The following is a 22,267-nucleotide window of genomic DNA, read 5'->3' as shown; positions in this document are numbered from 1 at the left end:
AAAAAAAAGTCCCAAATAAGGAAAAGAAACTTTAATGATCCTATGTTTGTTTTTTTCTAAATGGGACAAAATCTAGTCCCTTGGTAATGACAAAGAGAAGCTACTGGCATATGAATTGTTATGATTGCAAGTATCCAATTCTTTCATCATCAAAAGAGAATCTGATGACATCATCATCCCAGAAGACTGAATAATAAACAGGCAAACTGGGGAGTGCCATAGAACCAGTGCCAGGTTATCTGATTCATGATTTTTCAAAGGTCTCAGCATGTCCTGTTTGAAAACTGTCTGCCCATTTGAGATTTGCACATGTCTTCCCAAACCACCATACCATGTTAAGTCTCTAAGGAAGAAACTATATAAAAGCCCTATGTGATCTTAGGAAAAGAAAAGGTAAGAGTTTGTCCTTAATTTCAACCAACTGACCCACATTCAATTCCTTTTCTGCACACAATTTCCTAAGTGCATAGACTGAATATCACAAAGGAGCTTTATAAACTTCATGGCTAAAATTCCAAGGTCAATGTACAAATAATCTAAAAATCATTGTTCAGCCCCTAACTCATGCTTAAAATCAATTTTACATTCAAATACTTTTGAGAAGGAACATCTGTTTTATGCTCCTATTGGTCCTATCATCTGTCTTGGAATGATCAACTTCATAATATTAATTCATTAAAAATAAGTTCATTCATAACTATACTCCTCTTTAGAGTCCAAGTAAGTATTTTCACAATTATCTCTTTTCCCTGACACCCCACCCTGTGAGTTAGGCTGGGAAGTGGCATTTGTATTTTTATTTTCTGTAGGAGAAGCCCTGTGCACTCTAGAAAAGACAAATGAAGGTTATAAAATCTCTTGCATCAAGGCCAGCTTAGACCAGCTAACGTCCTAAGACTTTGGCAGCTAGCTCCCACAAAAAGTGTCTCCACAGACTCAACCCCATTTTCATATAGAGAGACATCCAAGGATGAAATGTGCCTCAAAGCCTAGCCAATATCTATTAAATCAGTTGGTTTAAGTCATGGAGAATCACAATTCAACACAGCTTACTCCATATACATTGTACTATATTTAATCTACTTTTATCTGTTTCCTTTTCCTCTCAGGAAAGGATGAAATATGGAAGAAAAATAATTCAATTGTTATTACTTTTATTGTTTCTATGGGCTTCGCACAGACTGTATCGTTTCAGGTAATTTTTAAAAAATTCATGAATATTTTATTCTGGGGTTTGGTAAGGATCTAGTTTGTCAGAAAGGTGATAGGCTAGACCCCTGAATAAATCAGCATCCAAATGTACCACTCCAATATACCCAAAAATATCCAAATGACATTCAAATACAACAGCAGGAACATAACCTTCAGCATAAAAGTTTTTTGTTTCTAATGTGATCAACGATAAACATAATTTTTGTAGGCAATGTAAGCTACCAAGATAGTGACCATGTAATTACGGCAGTTAGGAAATTTTAGAGAAACTGCCATTTTTAAATAGGTGGCATCTTTAAGAAACATCCCTAATATTGGTGACTTCTGGCACTATGTATGGTATCTGCCCTCCACAGAGTTACCCAAGTAGAAAGATTTCATTGGCAATTAGCAAATTCCATTGTTTCAATGATATTAAGTTAGTTTTTCTTTCATTTGTAGCTCAAAGAATTAGGCTTCCTTTTTTTAAGATACAGCGTATGAAGTCCTTAACTGCAGTGATTTTTTTTAAATCACGTTCATTACTGTATCTCTACAACCAATGATGTACTTGGCACATAGTATGTGTCTTAGTCCATTCGAGCTTCTATAATAGAATACCACACACTGGGTGGCTTATCAACAATAGACATTTATTTCTCACAGTTCTGGAGGGTGAGAAGTCCAAGATCAAGGCGCTGGAAGACTTGGTGTCCTGGTTCATAGACAGCCACCTTCTCCCTGTGTCCTCACATGGTGGAAGGGACAAGGGAGTTCTCTGGTCTCACTTTTGTAAGGCTACTCATCCCATTCATGAGGGCTCCAACCTCCTGACCTAATTATGTCACAAAGGCCCCACCTCCTAATGCCATCATACTGGGGGTTAGGATTTCAGCATGTGGGTTTGAGGGGACATAAATATTCTGTCCATAATATTATGTGTTCGTTGACTATTTGGCAATATTTAGTAATCAAATGAGTGGACTGATGGAGTATAACTCTAGTCATCTTAAATGCGGAAACCCGGGGCACCCGGCAGGCTCAGTCGGTTAAGCATCTGCCTTCAGCTCATGTCATGATCTCAGAAGCCTGGGATCAAGCCCCGCATTGGGCTCTCTGCTCAGCGGGAAGTTGGCTGCTTCTTCTCACTCTCCCTCTGTGCTCTCTCTCTCTCAAATAAATAAATAAATAAATAAATTTTTAAAAAATTAAACATGGAAACCTTTTATATAAGTTTAAAAGTAACATAATGCTTTTTGTTTATCCTAAGCACAAAGGAACTACAGAGGATATACGAGTGCTGGTAAGTCTTATTTACAAATATGCTATGACCTCTTCTTTGAGGACAAAACCTGTTGGAGGGCAGTGGGGTACCTGCAAGTCCTTGGTTCCTGCAAGCAGGGTAAACCAAAGTAATTTTACAAACATACGTTGGAGACATTCATGTAAGGTCAGAGTACTAGGAGTACTAGGAGTACTAAGAGTGAGAACTGGTTAGGGGAAATGTGTTACGGGAGCCAGAACCCAGCTTCCAGGAATCTTGAGTCTTTTAAAGCTCTGGGAAATCACACAGGAGTAAAGTGTTGGTTTAAAGATTTGGGAGATTGTAATTAACCACAGGCCACCTACCAAATCATACTATCAGAACGTATGCAGAGAGGAAAACCTCCCTAAAGACTGTGCAAGACCCCAAGTCATAATATGTTCTATTTCTCCCTAGAGTCATGGGAACCCACATAGTGAAGTGAAAGAAACTTTCTTTCTGATGCTTGTTGTGTCTAAGAGCCTTATGTCTCTGGTGGTTCTATGGTGCACAACACTCTCACCAGGACCGTGACTCCATATGTGGGTGAGCTGCTCTGTGCATGAAAATAATACAGTAAGATGGTTTTTATGGGAGGGGTATGTTCCCTCTATATAGAGCCATGGCTAACAAGGGCAGTAACTCTCAACCACCTGAAAACAAGAGGAAAACCCCTAGACAAAGGTGGGAACACGCAAGGGCAGTCTGCTGCAGCAGAGGCTGGAAGAATGAATGATTTAAAATGTTTTCTGGTAAAATGTACAAGTGCAACACAATCTAACAATCGCTCTACCATTAATATTAGCTCTCCTTAGCATCAGGATTCTACAGCCATAATACACTAACACTCAGCATCCAAAGACTTTGCCATCAATGAGGCAGATGCCTGCATAGAAGGCCGTGCCTCAGTCACACTCTGGACACTGCAGTGCTCACTCATGACGTTCGACTCAGCTCCACAGCTGCCCAATCCCCACCTGAACTCAGCCCCGGATCAACTCTCCAAAGACAGGATATCCAGGGTGCCATTAGAGTGTATAGCAAGGAGGAAGTAAGGACTCAGGCGCAACTGCTTGTTTTTCCACCTGCTGTGTGACTGTGGACAAGATAATAAAAACTCTTTGTGCCTCAGTTTCCTTATCTAGTAAAATGAGGATAATAACAACAATACCTATCTCATATTGGTGGATTAAATTAGATAATACTTAGGAAAGTATTTCATAAGTTTTAGCTATTAAGAAAGGCAATCTAACCTCATCCAGCAGGTTAGAGAATACTTCCCTTAGGTAGGGCTATTTAAATAACATGAGACCTAAAGGCTACGTGGGAATTAACTGTTTGAAGTCATGGCATGTTTAAGGAAATTTAAAAAGGCAAGTGAGTCTGGACAATTGTCATTATGGGGCTAGGAGATGCGGCTGGAACAGTGTGAAGGGTCAGTTCATGCAGAATGTCATGGCCACATAAGGAATATAGATGTGATCTTTAGAAAATGGGAAGCCACTGAACCCTGTTAAACAGAATAATGACATGGGAACACTGGAGCTTCAGAAATATAATAGTGGAAGCACAGTGGGTATATGGAGAATGGATTGAAAAAGGCCAGTGCAAGGACAGGCAGAGAGGGGATCACAGTGTTAATTACAGGGGATGGAAATATGGAGGTTCATCATATTCTTCTCTTTCAGTTTGTGTACCTTTGACATTTTCCACACTACAAAGTCTTATTGAAAGTGTACAAACAGTGAGACCAATTAGAAGGCTGCTATAGTAGCTCCGACAAGAGATGACGGTGACCTGATGTCACGCGGTAGCAGAGGATGAAGACAGGGGGTAGAACTGAGAGATGTTTTGGAGGTACAATCAGTAGGGGTTAATGATAGATTCGAGGTCGGCATTTAGGGCATGCTCTGAGTGTAGAATGACGCTCATACTTCTGCCTTGCCAGTCCAAGTGAGAAGGCAATATACGAAGGGGACCTACTTTGGGGAAGACAGGATGATTTTCACCTTAAACATCTTCATCTTGTGGCGTTGGTGCAAACTTCAAGTAGAAGACTTCAGCACGCAATGGGATGTCTGGGTCTTAAATTCCTGGGAGAAGTCTAGCTGCACATACAAATCTGAAGCCACAGGAAAAGGCCTGCATGCATGTCAATTGATCAAATAGAAAGCCTAGGAGAAACCCTTCTGAGAGTAATTCTCAAACCAAGGATCCTGAGCAGATAGGATATTTAAGGCCAGAAAGTCAGGTTGTATTTCCATTGCAATAAAAGGGGGGAAATCAGTGCTCAAGGTAAATTTGGAGGCAAGGTGGCAGAAGATTGAGGGAGCTTTCATGTGATAATGGCTATTTCTCGATCAATGAGTAGAAGGAGAATGCACACTGTGGAAACACATAAAGGTCTCTGGGCAGCCCAGAGACTCAAGTCGAGGTAAGAAATCATGATATTCCATGCCACTCCCATCAAAGTTCATCATTGCTTTTTTTTTTTTTTTTACTGTTTCACGCTTATCTTGCATTTTATATCATATTATAACATAGCCCATGATTTGGCAGATACTCAATTACCTCAAACTCAAATAGATACAGTGTGATTCTTTGCATTATTCCTCCTGGTAGGTCTGTGGATACTCAATCAAAAGAATTAAAGCTATCGGACTGGTTTTCTCCCAGGTAAGACGTACAAATCAAACACATGCGAGACTGACCCACAGACCGCTCAGTAGAAGTTAACAGACGGCAACAACACTACAAATGGCATTCCAACTGCTGAATGGCAGATGGATCTTTGATTACATTTTTTTAAAAAAGCAGTGGCCCAGACAAATTGGGAATGGACATTAGGGCCCACATCCTCCATAAATGACATTGTAGAATGACAGAAACCCAAAGGCCCTAAAATTATGGCAGGTCAACCTGCGAAGGGTGTATCTAAGATCTTTTGGTTGATTCTCCTCATTCCACCAATGAGGGACCAAAGCCCAAATGGGATAGATGGGCCATCTGTAGGTCAACCTGCGAAGGGTGTATCTAAGATCTTTTGGTTGATTCTCCTCATTCCACCAATGAGGGAACCAAAGCCAAATGGGATAGATGGGCCATCTGTGCACTTCTCACTTTAATACGGTGGCTTTCCTTTGGCCTCTCTGCCCCTCTTCTTATTATACCCACCCATCTTTCTCCCTGGTGCTGCAGAGTTTCAGGCCTTGCTCTAATCTAAACTTTGCAAGGAGATGTCCAATTAAGATCATGATTGGATAACGGCCTGTGACTCATCTTCCCATGATAGCATAACTTTTATCAGATCTAATCAGGACACAGAAAGTCCAGTGGATTATTTTAACAGAGAATTTAATACAAAGAATTGTTAACTAGTGTAAAGTTGTTAACTAGGTAACTTGAGCTTAAACTCTGATGCACTCCACTGGTGCTGGTATCTCTGAGCTCTTGAAAGGCTTCTTGGGACAGGGAACCAGCCCTCTAGGGAAGGGCACCGTGAGGCTGGGTTTGCAAGTGTTGGAAAAGCTGAAATCTGGATTCAACTGCTGGTCCAGGAAGGAACTGCTAATATGGTGATGTGGGATTTGCAGGAACAAGAGGCAGGCAAGGAGCCCACTGGAAACAGGAAAGAGCAAGGCCCTTCGTCCTCCAGGCTCGTAATTTTCCTCCAGCGCCCTCTATTAGCAGAGCCTCAAAGGGTGCACACTAGCAAAGGGGAAATGTGGCTTGCAGAGTCCCAGTTCAGCACAATAAAGCCAAATACAGTGTGGTGGGTTTAGTTCTGAAAGACACTAGCTTAATAACTGGTACACGATCTCACTAACAAGACAAGTGAGGCATATCCTTGTAACTCAGGGTGATCATCCCGACAATTGAACAAAGGAGAAAATCATATACACAGATTCCAAATAAGCTACTGATAAAATTCAACTCCCACTGCATTTCTTTTTTCTTGCATTGGGCTCCTTGCTTAGTGGGGAGCCTGCTTCTCCCTCTGTCTGCCACTCCCCCTGCTTGTGTGCGCTCTCTCTCTGACAAATAAATAAAATCTTAAAAAAAAAAGATTTGTCAATTTTGTTGATATCTTCAAAGAACCAACTTTTGGCTTCATTAATTCTATCATTGTTTTCTCTTTCTCTACGTCAGTTGTCTCTGCTCCAGTCTTTATTATTTCTTCTTTCTGTTTGCTTTGGGTTTAGTTTGCTATTTTTTTCTAGTTCCTTAAGGTGGAAGGTTAGGTTATTATATGATATCGTTCTTCTTTTTTAATACAGATGTTTACAGCTATACATTTCCTTCTGACTATTGCTTTTCACTGCATCCCATAAGTTTTGGTATGTTGTATTTTCATTTTTATTCATCTCAATGTATTTTCTAATTCCCTTTTTATTTTTTTCTTTGACCCACTGGTAGTTTAAGAGTGTGTTGTTCAATTTCCACATATTTGTGAACTTTCCAAGTTTTCCTGTTATTGATTTTATACCACTGTCAATGAAAAAGATAGTTTGCATGTTACCAGCCATCTCAAGTTTATTGAGATTCGCTTTATGGCTTAACATATGATCATCCTGGAAAGTGTCCCATGTGTATTTGAGAAGAATATGTATTCTGTTGTTGGTTAAAATGTTCTATGTGTATCTTATTCTTTCTTCTGCCTGTCAAATATGCGGTTGAAATCCTATGGCAAGGTGGGGTTTTTTTGTTTTTTTGTTTTGTTTTGTTTTAATTTCAGCTATTATACTTCTCAGCTCCAGAATTTCTATTTGGTTCCTTTTTATAATTTCTATCTCTTTATTCACATTCTCTATTTGTTAAGCTGTTGTTCTCCTGGTTTCCTTTACTTCTTTGTCCATAGTTTACTTTGGCTCTTTCAGCACATTAAAAATAGTTGGTTTAAAGTCTTGTTCTAGTAAGCCCAATGTCTGGGCTTCCCTAGGGACAGTTTTTGTTCATTTTTTTCCCTATGAATGCACCATACATTCTTGTTTCTTTGCATACCTCATAATTTTTAGTTTAAAAGTAGGCATTTTGTATATTATAATGTGATCACTTTGGAAGTCAGATTCTTTTACCTCCTAGAGTTGTTCTTGCTTGCTGTGGACTATAGTTGTTTGTTTAGTGACTTTTCCAAACTATTTTTCAAGAGTGTATTCTTTGTTTTGTTTGGTCTGCGAGGTCTCTGTCCCTTTAGCTTGTGGTCAGCTAGTGGTTTGACGGAGATATCCTTAAATGACTAGAACCAGAGTGGTGGTGATGGTGGTGGTTGGAGGGTTATTGTAGAAGAAGATGAAGAGAAGGAGGAGGAGAAGAGGGGAAAAGGAAAGGAAAGAAAAGGAAAGGAAAGGAAAGGAAAGGAAAGGAAAGAAGAGGGAAGAAAAGAGGAAAGAAAAGGAAAGAAAAAGAAGAAGAAAAAGGAAAGAACCCTTTTACAGTCTTTGAAGATTAGCTGTATATTTGGACCCTCCTTCAACAGAGCCCAGCTATTTACAACTCTCCCTTAGCCTTCACTTCCTGCTTGCACTGAGTCTAAATATCATCCAGAGGTGAAAGCTTAGGATCTTCAGGGATCTTTTCTGAACATGTAACCTGCCCCGAACATGTGCATGGATTTCCTAATTCCTCGTTATACATGGGATCTTGCCAGAGGTTTTACTTTTCAAAGAACTCTCTTCCAAACTTTTCTTCCCAGGTTTTCAGCACATCTAGTGTTTATTCCAACTGTAATTTCTTGCCTCAGGTGGCAGGGGCTTGTTCCTTTTTAAAATGCTTTCAAGGATTGCCCTCCACTTCCCACTTTTCCATTTTGAGAGAGTTCTGAGTTAAGTGAAACAAAGGAAAGCACTAGGAGTCCAGTCCTTTGGGGAGCCCTCAGGTCAAAACGGACAAACACAATTCCTTCAGAATTAGATCCACTCTTCTCGTCCAGAAGCAGGTACTCACACTGAGATCATGGTTTGCTGTTTTCCATATCACTGCCATACTGGCAGGGAGTTGGTGTAAGGCTAAGTTAAAATACCACAAAGCTTTCCTTCTCCTATTGTGTCGTCATCCTTTTCTTGATTTAACTTTTGTTTGATTGCTCCCAAACTCTGGAAGGTAGCCAAACTTTGGCTTTGGCTTGACTACCCTCCAGAGTTTTGACAAAGTTGTTTCTGACAATATGCAGTAATATTATCCTGGAAGCATTTTAGAATATGAAACTAGAAGGTCATTTTTCAAAATATGGCCTCTGAAAAGAATTAATGTCAAAAGCCTAAGACCAGGAGATTTTTGCCCAAATACAGGAGACATTGTTACTTTAGACTTCAGGTGACATTTTAACTGTGTCCTCAAAGATCTTGGAATTACAGTACCGTGAATCTGTAATGTACTTTTGTAATGATCTGGCCATTACTGAGAAGCTGTTTCTCCAGTTTATCATAATCATCAAGGCTTTGGATTAGGAGTAAGGAAATGCTGCAACCAGACACAGGCTTTATATATTAGTAACGTCTACTGCAGTTTTATTTTAAAAGGTATCTTGTTCATAATTCTTATGTCTGTCTTACAGTGAATCCATGAACCTGACTACCACCAGCTGGTCAGCTCCGGTTGTGTGGGATGGCACTTTTGATGAAAAAGTATTGGAAAAGTATTATGAAAAAAATAAAATTACTGTGGGATTGACTGTGTTTGCTGTAGGAAGGTAGGTAACGCCAAATGTCCTTTATAGTCAATCTTCTTATTGTAGAAAATGGTAGATTATCAATAATCCCACCTCAAGAATCTAGGAAAAGTGGGACAAAATAAAGCCAAAGTAAACAGAAGTAAGGAAATAGTAAAGATGAGAACAGAAATCCATGAAACTGAAAACAGAGGAGCAATAGAGAAAAATCAAAGAATTAAAAAGCCTTTTCCTTGAAAAAAAATCAATAAAATTCACAATCATCCAGGAAGTCTGGCAAAGAAAAAAATTTGACACAAATTACCAATATTAGGAAAGAAACAGGGTATATCACCTCAGACCTGGCAGACATCAAAAGGATAATCAGAGAATACTACACTACACATACATACATTTGAAAACTGAGGTGAAATGGACCTTGAAAACACTATCACAACCCACTCAACATGAAATCGACCATCTCAACAGCCCTATATCTGTTGAGGATATAGAATTGATAATTTTCAAAACTCCCAAAGTCTCCAGGCCCAGGTGGTTTCATTGGAAAATTCTACCAAATAGTTAAAGAATTAACATCAGTTCTACCTAATATCCTTTGAAAAATCAAAGAGAAAGGAACACTTTCCAATTCATTTTATGAACCCAGTGCTGCCCTAATATCAAAATCATATCCAAAAAAGTACAAAAAAGTAATAAGTTGAACAATGTACATATTACCCAATAAAATTATAAATTTTTATAAAGAACTTCTCAAACTCAACACCCAAAAAACAAATAATCCAGTCAAGAAATGGGCAGAAGACATGAACAGACACTTCTCCAAAAAGACATACAAATGGCTAACAGACACATGAATAAACGTCACTAGCCATCAGGGAAATACAAATCAAAACCACAGGGGGATAACACACCAGTTAGAATGGCAAAAATTAACAAGACAGGAAACAACAAATGTTGGTGAGGATGTGGAGAAAAGGGAACCCTCTTACACTGTTGGTGGGAATGCAAGCTGGTACAGCCACTCTGAAAAACAGTATGGAGCTTCCACAAGATGTTAAAAATAGAGCTATCCTACGACCCAGCAATTGTGCTACTAGGTATTTACCTCAAAGATACAGATGTACTGAAAAGAAGGGGCACAAGAACCCCAATATTCATAGCAGCAATGGCGACAATAGCCAAACTATGGAAGGAGCCAAGATGTCCTTCAATAGATGAATGGATAAAGAAGATGTGGTCCGTATATACAATGGAATATTACTCAGCCATCAGAAAGGATGAATACCTACCATTTGCATCCACATGGATGGAACTGGAGGGGATTATGCTAAGTGAAATAAGTCAAGCAGAGAAAGAAATTTATCACGTGGTTTCACTCATATGTGGAATATAAGGAACAGTGCAGAAGACCATAGGGGAAGGGAGGGAAAACTGAATGGGAAGAAATCAGGGAGGGAGACAAACCATGAGAGACTATGGACTCTGGGAAACAAACAGGGTTACAGAAGGGAGAGGGGTGGGGGGATGGGGTAACTAGGTGATGGGTATTAAGGAGGGCATGTGTTGTGATAAGCACTGGGTATTATACACTACTAATGAATCGTTGAACACTACATCAAAAACTAATGATGTACTATATGTTGGCTAATTGAACATAACAATAAAAAATAAATAAAAATAAAATAAAATTATAAATTTTATCAACTTTATAGTAACTCATTATTAAATATTGATAGTAATTTACTCTTTTTTTAAATAGACCTTTTTAAAAAGTTTTATTTATTTTTTTTAGTAATCTCTACACCCAATGTGGGGCTCGAACTCACAACCCCAAGATTAAGAGTCACCTCTTCTTCTGACTAAGCCAGCCGGGCACCCCCAATAGTAATTTATATTTAAAAAGAAAATGACACAGGGGTGCCCGGGTGGCTCAGTCAGTTAAGTGTCTGCCTTTGGCTCAGGTCATGATCCTGGTCCCAAGATTGAGCCCTGCATCAGGCTCCCTGCTCAGTGAGGAGTCTGCTTCTCCCTCTCCCTCTGCTCATCCCCCGACTCATGCTCTCTCTCTCACTCACTCTCTCTCTCAAACAAATAAATAAAATCTTTTTTAAAAAGAAAAGAAAAAAACACAGAAGGAAAGAGGGAGGGAGGGAAAGGGAAAGGAGGGGAGAGGACGGGAGGGGAAGGAAGGGAAAGAGAGGGGAAGGAAGGGGAGAGGAGGGAAGGGGAGGGAGAGAGGATGGGAGGGAGGGAGGAATCCTTACAGAAGAAGCTCCTGGATTCCCAGATCCATTCTGATCCCTCTCTGTTGCTGCCCCAGGATCTGTAAGAGGCATGGTGAGGGACCCTGTGCCCGGTCAATGCCCCTACTTTCAGGACACAGAGCTTCTGCTTCCTTCCCACCCTCCTTCAGTAGAACTCACTGAGTCTTAGAAGAATACTATGTAAGTGAAGGGGCACTGAAACCAAAGCCTCATTAACTTTATCATAACCCCCCCTTCATGTGCCCCTGAAAATCAATCTAATTAATGGCATCAAGTGCCTCTGCAATTAGGAGTATAGGTGGGACTGAAAACAGAAGGATAGATTGAAGGTATCTATATGGAGCATTCAGACATGAATATTTGCTGCAGGGATGAACAAATAAGCCCATATAATAAAACAAATGCCCACGCAAATGTGAAAGACTATGGCTGTGGCTATGACACTGTGGATCTGTAGGGAAAGGCTTCCATAGATGATGCTGGAGAGAGTTGATGTCAGCATGGGAACATCGCAATTGTACCTCTATGGCACATATGTATGGCGAGCATACACAAACATAATTCCCAGGGAGCCTGAAGACCAAAATTTAAAGGGAAAACCATAGTGTATCTTCATGAAATCAAGACAAGAAAGGAGTTCTTAATCAAGATACAGAAAATACTAATCATAAAGGAAAAGGTTGATAAATGTGACTGCATTAAAATTAACTTTACCTAAGAAAACATCAGAAAAACCCAAACTGGAGAGAAACTGAGACAGACTGGAGGAGCCTAAGAGACATCATGACAAAATGCAATGTGTGTTCTGGATTGGAGCTTGGAAACTAAAAAGGCCATTAGGGGAAAAACTGGTGAAATAAAAATAAAATCTGTGGTTTAGTTATAGTATTTAATCACTGCTAATTTCCTAGTTTTGACAAATGTACCGTGGTTATATAAGATAGTAACATTCGGTAAAGGTGAGTAGAGCATGTACGGGAACTCTTTATAATATGGTTGCACCTGTTCTGTAAATCTAATATCATTCCAAAATAGAAAGTTTTTTTAAAAATTGAAAAAAAAAAGTTTGCTGTTATAGTGAGAACGCCTAACAATAACCTTTTTTTCCTGTAAATGCCTGCCATTAAGCTTTTGATCACTGAGGCATCCTCATCAAGGCATCCAACTCAAATAAACATATTGCCAGTCTTGACATGGTCACTAGCTAAACAAGTGGGTAAAGAGCCAGGCCACCCCTCCCATGAAATTCCCCTTTTAGAAAGGCCTGGGTAACCAACATAACCAACCACTTGAGTGACCCTGCATTTTCCTTCCTGTGCTTTCATTCTTGCTTTTAGATTTTAAATTGTGAAACCCTAGGTACCCCACCCCCTACCCCAGTAAAGGCAGAACCCCCAAGGTCCCCCCTTCTTTCTCCCTACCTAGGACCTCGTTCTGTGACCCTGGACTTAGCTTGTACCCTCTAGGACTTGTAAGTAATAAATCTTACTTTTTCAGAGTTCTCTGGTGGTTGTGCTGAGATGCAGCTTGCAAATGTAATGAGAACCACCAGAGCTGGTCCAGCCAACATTGGCTCTGGTAGGGGAAATGTCTTTGGGGGTCTCACCACAAGTAGCAGGGCTCAGGTGAGTCCCAGGCATTCCTGGCCAACAGGATTACCATCAAAGGCTGAGAACAACAAAAACAGCCCTATATTATACCATACACAAAAATTAATTCAAATGGATAACCAACTTAATGTGGAAGTTAAAACAATAAAGCAACTAGAAGAAAACATAGGAGCATATTTTCCCTACTTTGAGGAGGCAATGATTTCTGAAACATTAATACAAAAGCACGAACCATAAAAAAGGTGCATAAATTATATTTCTTCAGATTTGAGTTGCTAGTTTCCAACTCGGTAGAACATTTTAAGTGATATTTTTCTAAATTAATCTTGCTTTAATTATTAAATTGCCATAATTTTAGATATTCCAAACTAGAAAGTTTTCTCCTGACTCCATCTGCTATGTTTCTTAAAACTTAGGTCAACATTCAGAACTTACTTTTAATGATTCTATAAACATTAATTGAAACAGGAAGCATGTATGATTACCCTCCCTGCTTTGAATTTACACGAGGCCATTTATTATTCTGAGAATTTTCACTGGTTGGAGAGACCGGAAGTGAGAGTTTCGTTTTCTAATCCTGCCATCTTAGCACTATCCTGAAGGCCACGAGGCAAAATAAGAGAGACACTGCAGATAGTGGTAGTTGATCATGCTACCTCTAACTTTTTTCTGCATAACTGACCCCTTACAAAGCAAGCCATAGACATCAATTACTGCTCTTGCAATGACCCAAGACCTTCTTGCCTACAACCTGAAAGCAAGTTCCCTCTTCTCTGATAACTCTGAAGACTCTAGCTCTCATCTTGCACTGGGCTCTATGTTGTATCCCCCTCGTGAGGAAGTCCTCTTCTCTCCTGTAATTCACAGAGTCCCGTCAGGGAGAGGAAAGGCAGATGATTTCACTTGCTTCTATACCACTTAAATACAACTCAAGAAGTATATCTAATACTTGGTTTGCTTACCAGCATGTTTGGACAGACTACAGCCAGGATAATTAAAGTAGCATGCGTTCCACTGTAATGTAAGACCATGAACTTAGTCATTTCTTATTTGCTTCACAGATACATTGACCACTATTTGAAGAAATTTATATCCTCTGCAGATAGGTTTTTTATGGTTGGCCATAAAGTCATAATTTATGTTCTGATAGATGACTTCTCCAGGATGCCCTGGATACAGCTGAGTCCCCTCCGTTCGATCAAAGTGTTCGAAATCGAGCGAGAGAAGAGATGGCAAGATATCAGCATGATGCGCATGAAGGCTATTAGTGACCATGTCGTGGCTCATATCCAGTATGAAGCTGACTTTCTCTTCTGCATGGACGTGGATCAAATCTTCGTAAGGAAATATGGATTGGAGACTCTGGGGGAGTCAGTAGCTCATTTACACGCTTACTGGTACATGGAAGATCCTATAGGGTTGCCATATGAAAGAAGTGAGTTATCAGAAGCATATATACCTTTTGGTATGGGAGATTTTTATTACCACGCTGCTGTATTTGGTGGCACTCCCATTCAAGTTCTCGATATTGCCAGGGAGTGCTTCAAAGGAATCATGAAAGACAAGAAAAACGGCATCGAAGCAGTGTGGCATGATGAAAGTCATTTAAACAAGTATTTCTTTCTCCATAAGCCCACTAAACTCTTATCACCGGAATATTGCTGGGCTTTTCCTAAAATGGATGTTCCTTTTATTCACAGTATCAAACTCTGTTGGGCTAAAAAGGATTATGAAAATCTTAGGGTGACAATGTAATTAGATAGCACTTCCTTCAGGTTGCTGAAGTTAAGAGCATCATTTTGTCTTATTCCTTAGGAAATTAGCACTTGATACATTTTAGCACTAAAAAAGAAATCACTAACAAAATGGCAAGGCCACCATCACGGCATACTCATACTTTTCCTCATATTCATTTTGAATTGTATAAGATGGGATAGAGCAGTTGCAGAATGAATGTATTGACATCAGATGGAGATACAGTGATTTCATATCCTAGGTGAGTGTTGAGGAAATATTATTTGTGGGATCACATTGAACAAAATAGACTCTCTCACAAGAAAATGAAACCTGAAATATTTTTATTTATCCATGCGGATACACATTTCTCATATTGCTTAAGAAAGGGAATTGAAAGGAGGTGTGGATAAGAAGTCACTGCAAGTATAGTAATATTCTCTCTATGTAAAACGTTAAAGACATTAAAGTTGCCACCAGATGGACAGATAATTACTTAAGAAACTTTGAGTCATTCAAAACTTTTTTTTGAATTTGTAGTTTTAAAACTACAAAGTTGTTTGTTGTAAAAACTAATTGAAAAGAAAATAAACAAGATACAGAGAAAATTGAAAGCCACCCCTTTACTCTCCCTTTAAAAACCTATCCTTCAATACTCCTTTTATATGCATTTACATACCCACATGAATACACACACACACTTATTTAATATTTTATACAAACTGATTTATGCCACACACATGCACGCACACAGATTTTATCACTAGTCAGTGTCCAGTTAGGAAAACAAATACTACTATTCTCAGTATTTTAAACAGTGGGAATTTAACTCAAGGAACTGGACATATAAAAGAGGTAATAACAGAGCTGAGGAGTTCACAAGAGAGAGCGGAGCAACCCACAATTTTTTTTTAAATGAAGGCAATAACAGTCCTAAGTCTGAAGGAAAAATTGTAGAATGTCCAGAAAGAGCTAGGACCTAGTATGAGTTGCCAGGCACGAGTGGAGACAACAAAGAGAGGAGTCCCAGTCACTGCTAAAGATGTCACCCAAAGGAGACAAACACAGAGACAAGAGAGAAACATACAGACTTTTCTCCTTCTCCTATCCTGTCTGCCTGTTTTCCACTGTCTAGTGCTGTCCACGAGTCAGATGCAAGGGAGTCTGGGAGACATAGGTCCCTGTCATATGCAGCAGAGCGCAGGAAAAATGAGAGAGGAATCCAACAGTAAACAGACAAATGGCTATCACAGTTCACCAATTTTGCCACAAAGCACCCATACTCCTCCTTCCACCCATGCCTAACTCCCATAAAACGATTTCATGTTTCCACCTTGCAGAATTCAACCAACTTTTGTATAAACAATCACTTTCTTCCCCAAAGGGTGAAACACAAAGTTTCCCTCATCATGTCCAGGAACCCAAGATGATATGAGGTCCTCTCCCTCAGGACTGTATGTGACTCTTCAGTTTGGCCAACTCTGATCTAAATTGTTAAGGAAAAGAATAACTAACACTTCTCCTTAAAAAAAAAAAAGTAGGAAGAGAAGGAAAAGGGGAAAATAATTGGTTAACATATAAAAAGGTACATATATATATAATATATATACTTATGTTTATAATATAAATATACATGCCTGCTATAGTCCTCATTTCTTGTAGCCAGTTCTAAGGTCAAGTTCATATTGATCACTTCTTTCCTCCACCACCAATTTTATTCCTACCCTCTGCTAGAAGCTCAGCTGAATAGGGTTCTTTACTAGTGAGATGACATAAACCTTTTCCCTGTGGGATCTGAGTCTTTAGTGGGTCCTTATTCATTGGATTGCCACGGTTTTCCCCTAACATGGATTGTTGGATAAAGTAGTTTAAGAGGCTCCCAGGGAACACCCTGAATTCTAAAATACAGCCCTCATTCCACTATTGTGTAATAGCAACCTCCTTTCATCTTGATAATTGTGATCAGTTCCCTGATCCAGTACACAGACCCCTTCTCTGGCTATTGATTCAGCATGAAGAGAAGGCAAAAAATGGCCAGGAGAAGTCTCAGATCCCAGTTCAACAGGACCATCACTGTTTCGTTGTGCACTAGGATCTCCAAACTCACTGAGCCCAAGGTTGCAGAGAAGGAAGTGAAAATTTCTCCAGTAGATTATTTGGTGTAATTGCAAAAGAAAGCCTCACATCTCTACTTCCCAGTTCCAGATCCATGCATTCTGGCTTTGAGGAAGACAATATGATATAGTGACCACTATTTTAAGATATATCCCATACCTTTAGGATGGCACCCCAACCTCACCAAATGTTGTCTTATAGCTGATACTGTAACTGAGTCTTCTTTAGGCCATTTCACAAAGTTAGCTGCTTCTGGGTCATGACCGACATGGTAAGACCAGTGATTTGCATGGATAGGAGCCTATTGTTGCACTTACTTGACAATAAAATCTATCTCCTTGTAAGGGGCAATGAATAAAACATTCTGTAAGTCCACAAGTGGTGGTGCTGGAAAAGGAAGGTATATCTGTACCCAGAATATATTTGTTTGGGGACAAATTTCTTCTCCTTCCCTGATGGAAAAGATTCAAGGTAACCAATATGCCACCAGTGGCCAGACAGTCCCTCAGAAGAAAGGAGTCACATGATGTACTCAGGGTGGCCTCTGCTGTTGGGTGGTTGCACGTTTAGCAGCAGAGAAAGCCAGATCATCATTGATGAGAGGAAAGACTATCTTACTGAGCCACTGGATAGCCTCCATCCCTCCCACCAAGGCCACTCAGTACATGTCCTCAAGAAAGCACTGTGGTGGCTGCAAAAGGAGGCTGAGTGACATCATGGAAGTTTTTCTCTGCTCGGTTACTGAGAGTCTCCTTTACTAAGATGGCTCTTCGGTGAGTATTTTCATGGGACACTCACATCCTTACACTCTGTACCTATTTCAGAAGCCCATAAAGGACCTCAGACTTTCTTGTCACCAATGTTTCAATCTGTCTGAGTCCAATTTCATAGAAATGACTTTCACTGATAGATTACAGCTGCATGTATCCAAGCTTTTAGTTTGTTGGATCAGAAAGCATTAAGTTCATGGTGGGTAGGAGAGGTCATAATTCAAGTAAATTTAGAATCCCATGTGTCCAGTATTCATTCTCTGCCTGGCTATGCAAAATACTCTGTTTAGTATCTGTATCTGCCACTTTAACCTGCTAAGGGGCACAGATCCTTGCTCTGCAGACTATCTTACATAGAGCCTTCTCTTGCCCTGGGTCTCTCTCAAAATGGGCAGGGTATTGGTTTCTCAGTACATAGGTCAGAGTGGTACTCAAGTACAATATATGTTGCCTCCTATATCCAAAAAGCCCCACTGAGCTTTATGCATACTCTGATTTGCTACTAACTGGTGCAAGGGGCAGGAACTTGCCCAGAGCCAATAACCCTACATGCTCCGCAGAAATGTCACCGACGTGTCAGGCCCCTGAATGTTTCTTCCAATTCCTGCCATACATTTGTATTAGCACGACATCTGGGATTCTTGCTCCTTTCTGCTCAAAATGCTCAGCATGGTGTTAACAATGGTAGCCTGTAAGACGTCCAGATGGTCAAGGACTCGGGATTATACGACGACAACACAGGAGAGTTTTTGTAACTCTGAGGTTTACTGATGTCTCTGCCAGGTAAAAGCAAACTGTTTTGGATGATCCATACTAACTGGTATAAGGAAAAACATCTGTTACCTGCAGGCCAAATATCAGGGACTGTGTTCATTTGCTCTAGCAAAGATACAATGCCAGGAGTCACCTCTTGATGAACTTTATGATTGCCAGCCATTCTGCAAATGTCGCTGTCTTTTATGCTGGCCGAACAAGCAAGGATATTAACAAATCTCAGGAAAGTGTACCTGTTTCGATAACTTCAGAACCTCAGCTTAATCCAATATTATATTCCATTCATCTTAATCTAATATCGTTAGATATTAAACAAGGGTGTGATAGGAATCGACAACCTGCCGTGTTCAAGTTTTTAATGGTAGCACTAATCTTTACAATCGCCACGGGGAGATGTTATGATTATATAACTTTTGATTTGGTAGGAGAGCCTTTTCCTTTGGCTTCAATTTGACCCTTCTTACCACGTTAGCCCTTACACCATGAGTCAAAGACTAATGTAAATACTCTACTAGTTGCTGACTATATATATTTCAACCATGAATTCAGGAATTCAGAAACCACACAGTGGCTCTTTTATATGATGGGACCACTGTGAGATAAACTCAGGGTAGAATCTCCACAAGCCTCTGTTTAGTAGATCATGATGCTATTTCTAGCCTCTAGAAATTGCCAACTCAGAGCTAGTGTCCGTTCTGCGTTTTCCTCCAAGGACACAGTCTTCCTACTAAATAACCACAGGTCTTCCCTTGAGGTGACATAGACTCCTCTTGTCAAGAGACTCCAGGTCTATAAACTGGCTTAGGTACAGGAACATGATGAGATACCATAACTTGTTACCGGGACAATTCAAGTCAGGTTTCTGCTCACCAGGGCTGGGGTTTCCCCAGTAATGTAAATCCCATAATTTTCATTGAAATCTGAGAGTCCATTTCAATATCAGTATCTCCCCACACTGATTCATTTCTCAATGACTTAGTGAAAGAGAGAGTTCTCTGAGGCCCCCCCCCCCATCCTCTGGAACACAGTTGGGGGGGAAGGCGAATGGTGTGAACATGATAAATTCACTTCAGCATTTCTGCCTCCCTAAACATTTGGATTTCTTCTACATCATGCCAGAAAAGATATGACATCTTAACCTCATTGACTGTAGGCTACCACTGAATTCAAATTTTAGATAACATCCAAGAAAACTCTTAGAACCACTTACAGCTGACTAGGACAACATATTAAATCCAGAATATCAGGTAAATGTACCTGTTTCAATAACTTCAGAACTTCAGCACAATCCAATATTATATTCCATTCATCTCAATCTAATATCATTAGAATCCATTCTCACATGTGTTTCCCTGCTAATACAAATTTGCCTTGAAATTTGCAAGAGCTTGAAATTCTTTTAATGGACCTATCTCTTACTGGAGCAGACCTTGAATTCCCTCTCTGAGGCATGCTGTTTCTGACTCTAGGTATTAGGTCTTCAGGCAATGAGAACAGACATCACCTTATAAATCAACTATCTTGGGTGAGATCTTTATGGAATCTTTTAGCAAGAAAAGACTTGTTTCCTCAGAGAGATGAAGAGGAGGAGTTGCTTCCACTGACAAGGGAAGCTCAGAAGGATTAGAATATGAGTTCTCAGATTCATCTGAATCCACCCAAATATAGCGGTGCCAGTCTTTCCAAATTCTCTAATTTTAACATGAGACTTTTCCCCCAAGGTTTTATTTAAATTCCAGTTAGTTAACATACAGTGTAACATTAGTTTTAGGTGTAGAACCGAGTGATTCATCACTTACATATAACACCCAGTGCTCATCACAACAAGTGCCCTCCTTAATCCCCATCACCCATTTAACCCATCCCCCCACCCACCTCCCTCCAGGAACCCTGTTTGTTCCCTGTTGTCAGGAGTCTGTTTTCTGGTTTGCCTCTCTCTCTCTCTCTCTCTCTCTCTCTCTCTCTCCCCTCTTTTTTATCCTCTATGTTCATCTGTTTTGTTTCTTAAATTTCACATATGAGTGAAATCGTATGGTATTTGTCTTTCTCTGACTGACTTATTTTGTTTATAGCATTATACTCTCTAGCTCCATCCACATGATGGCAGGTGTCATTCTTTCAATAGCTGAATAATATTCCATTGTATACATAGACCACATCTTCCTTATCCGTTCTTTCGTTGATGGACATTTGGGCCCTTTCCATAATTTGGCTATTGTTACTAATGCTGCTATCAACATGGGGGTGCCTGTGTCCCTTTGAATCAGTATTGTTGTATCCTTTGGGTAAATGCCTAGTAGTGCAATTGCTGGGTCATAGGGTAGCTCTATTTTTAACTTTTTGAGGAACCTCTATACTGTTTTCCAGAGAGGCTGTATCAGTTTGCATTCCCACCAATACAAGAGACTTTTAGAAGTTATATATAAACTTACATTCTAATTATGCATATCACACAATTCGATTTGGGGCCTTATCCTCAGGAACGTGTGTCTGTGACTACAAGTACACATGCACATGCATGCACGCACACGTACCCACACACACATACCCATGCACAAATACACACACATGCTCCAAAGGAACCATCTTGGTCTGTGTCCATGTCTTGAGCTGATATTTCCAATTTTTAGACTTAGCATTTTATTTCTGTAAGCTCTCTAGAACAGTCAGAAGAAGCAATCCCATCTCAAAGACCTTGTACTTGTTATGGCCACAATGGCGAGTATCGCACCCGTGTAGTGTCCTGAAGTCTTCCCTTCAATGTACTCTTCCTATCGAGCAATAATAGTGATAAAGTAATTTAAATAATTGTGATGTCACTACATGCCACAGATTTCTAGTAATCCACAGTAGGATAGGATTCTACATGGTAGTCAAATAGGTGAGCAACCCAAAACCAGAATCCCACTTTGAGAGACTGCTTCTTAGGGCCTTTGGTGGATAGTTGGCAAAAGTGAATATTAGTATCCCCTCTCTGTATCCATGCCCATTTTACATTGCCCCAGTTGATGTTCTCCAATGGCCAGATATGTGAATACAGACCAGGGTTATGCATCTTTAAGAATTTTATATAAACAGAATCACACAGTATGTGCCTTTTTTTGCAGTATCTTTCTTTCACAGTCTCATTATTTTAAGGTTCATTTATGCTGTGGCACATATCAGTGCTAAGTACTGTTCCATTGCAAGGACACACCACAGTTTGTGGGTGAATATCAGGGATCATGACCTGAGCCGAAGGTAGACGCTTAACCACTGACTGACCCACCCAGGTGCCCCGAGACCCTTTTTTTTTAAAGATTATCCTTTCACCAACGAATTGTCTTCTCTTATTTGTTAAAAATCAATTGTCCATGGAGGTATAGATCTATTTCTGGACTCCCGATTCTGCCCCAAGGATCTGGTTGTCTATCTTAAAACCATATGGTCTTAATAACTGTATCTTTAAATCTAAAATTATGCCAAAAATAAAAAGTTTATTTAAAAAATGCAAAAAGATAGAGACCTAATAGAAAATGAACAAAAACTATGGACAGTTTGCAGAGAAGGAATGACAATGGCTCTTAAACATTCAAGAACATGCTCAGTATAAGCCATAATGAAACAAATGTAAATTAAAGCCACACTAAGACACAATTCAGACACTCCGATTTTCAACTACCAAACATTTTAACAGCACACTTTATATTGATAAGTATGTAAGAAAATGGGTACTTTTACCCATCGATGGTACGAGTTAAACTGGAATAACCTGCATGGAAAACAATTTGGCAACATTTACTTAAACGTGAAATGGGTATAACCTTTGACCCAACAATTCTGTTTCTAGAAATTTACCC

General features: G+C 39.7%; 1 protein-coding gene and 1 long non-coding RNA gene across 2 annotated transcripts; both read left to right on the top strand.

The window, feature by feature from the left end:
* Positions 1–2,612: 2,612 nt before the first annotated feature.
* LOC103670364 lies at positions 2,613–9,350 on the top strand. Its single transcript, XR_570560.2, has 3 exons — positions 2,613–3,040; positions 5,117–5,170; positions 9,048–9,350. It is a non-coding gene; the product is annotated as an uncharacterized LOC103670364 (long non-coding RNA).
* Positions 9,351–13,494: 4,144 nt separating this feature from the next.
* On the top strand, positions 13,495–16,288 carry LOC103670363 (N-acetyllactosaminide alpha-1,3-galactosyltransferase-like). The gene has a single exon (XM_008698813.2). It carries the CDS (start codon positions 14,065–14,067, stop codon positions 14,788–14,790), a length of 726 nt encoding a protein of 241 aa, XP_008697035.1. The 5' UTR covers positions 13,495–14,064; the 3' UTR covers positions 14,791–16,288.
* Positions 16,289–22,267: the final 5,979 nt, after the last annotated feature.

Source organism: Ursus maritimus, unplaced genomic scaffold, assembly GCF_017311325.1.
Source record: "Ursus maritimus isolate PB19 unplaced genomic scaffold, ASM1731132v1 scaffold_17, whole genome shotgun sequence".
Classification (NCBI taxonomy): domain Eukaryota; kingdom Metazoa; phylum Chordata; class Mammalia; order Carnivora; family Ursidae; genus Ursus; species Ursus maritimus.
This window is presented reverse-complemented; position numbering and strand designations above follow the sequence as displayed.

Bases quoted from the DNA above. Each gene is read 5' to 3' on its own strand.
- LOC103670363 (XM_008698813.2), top strand. From the start codon at position 14,065: ATGAACTTAGTCATTTCTTATTTGCTTCACAGATACATTGACCACTAT.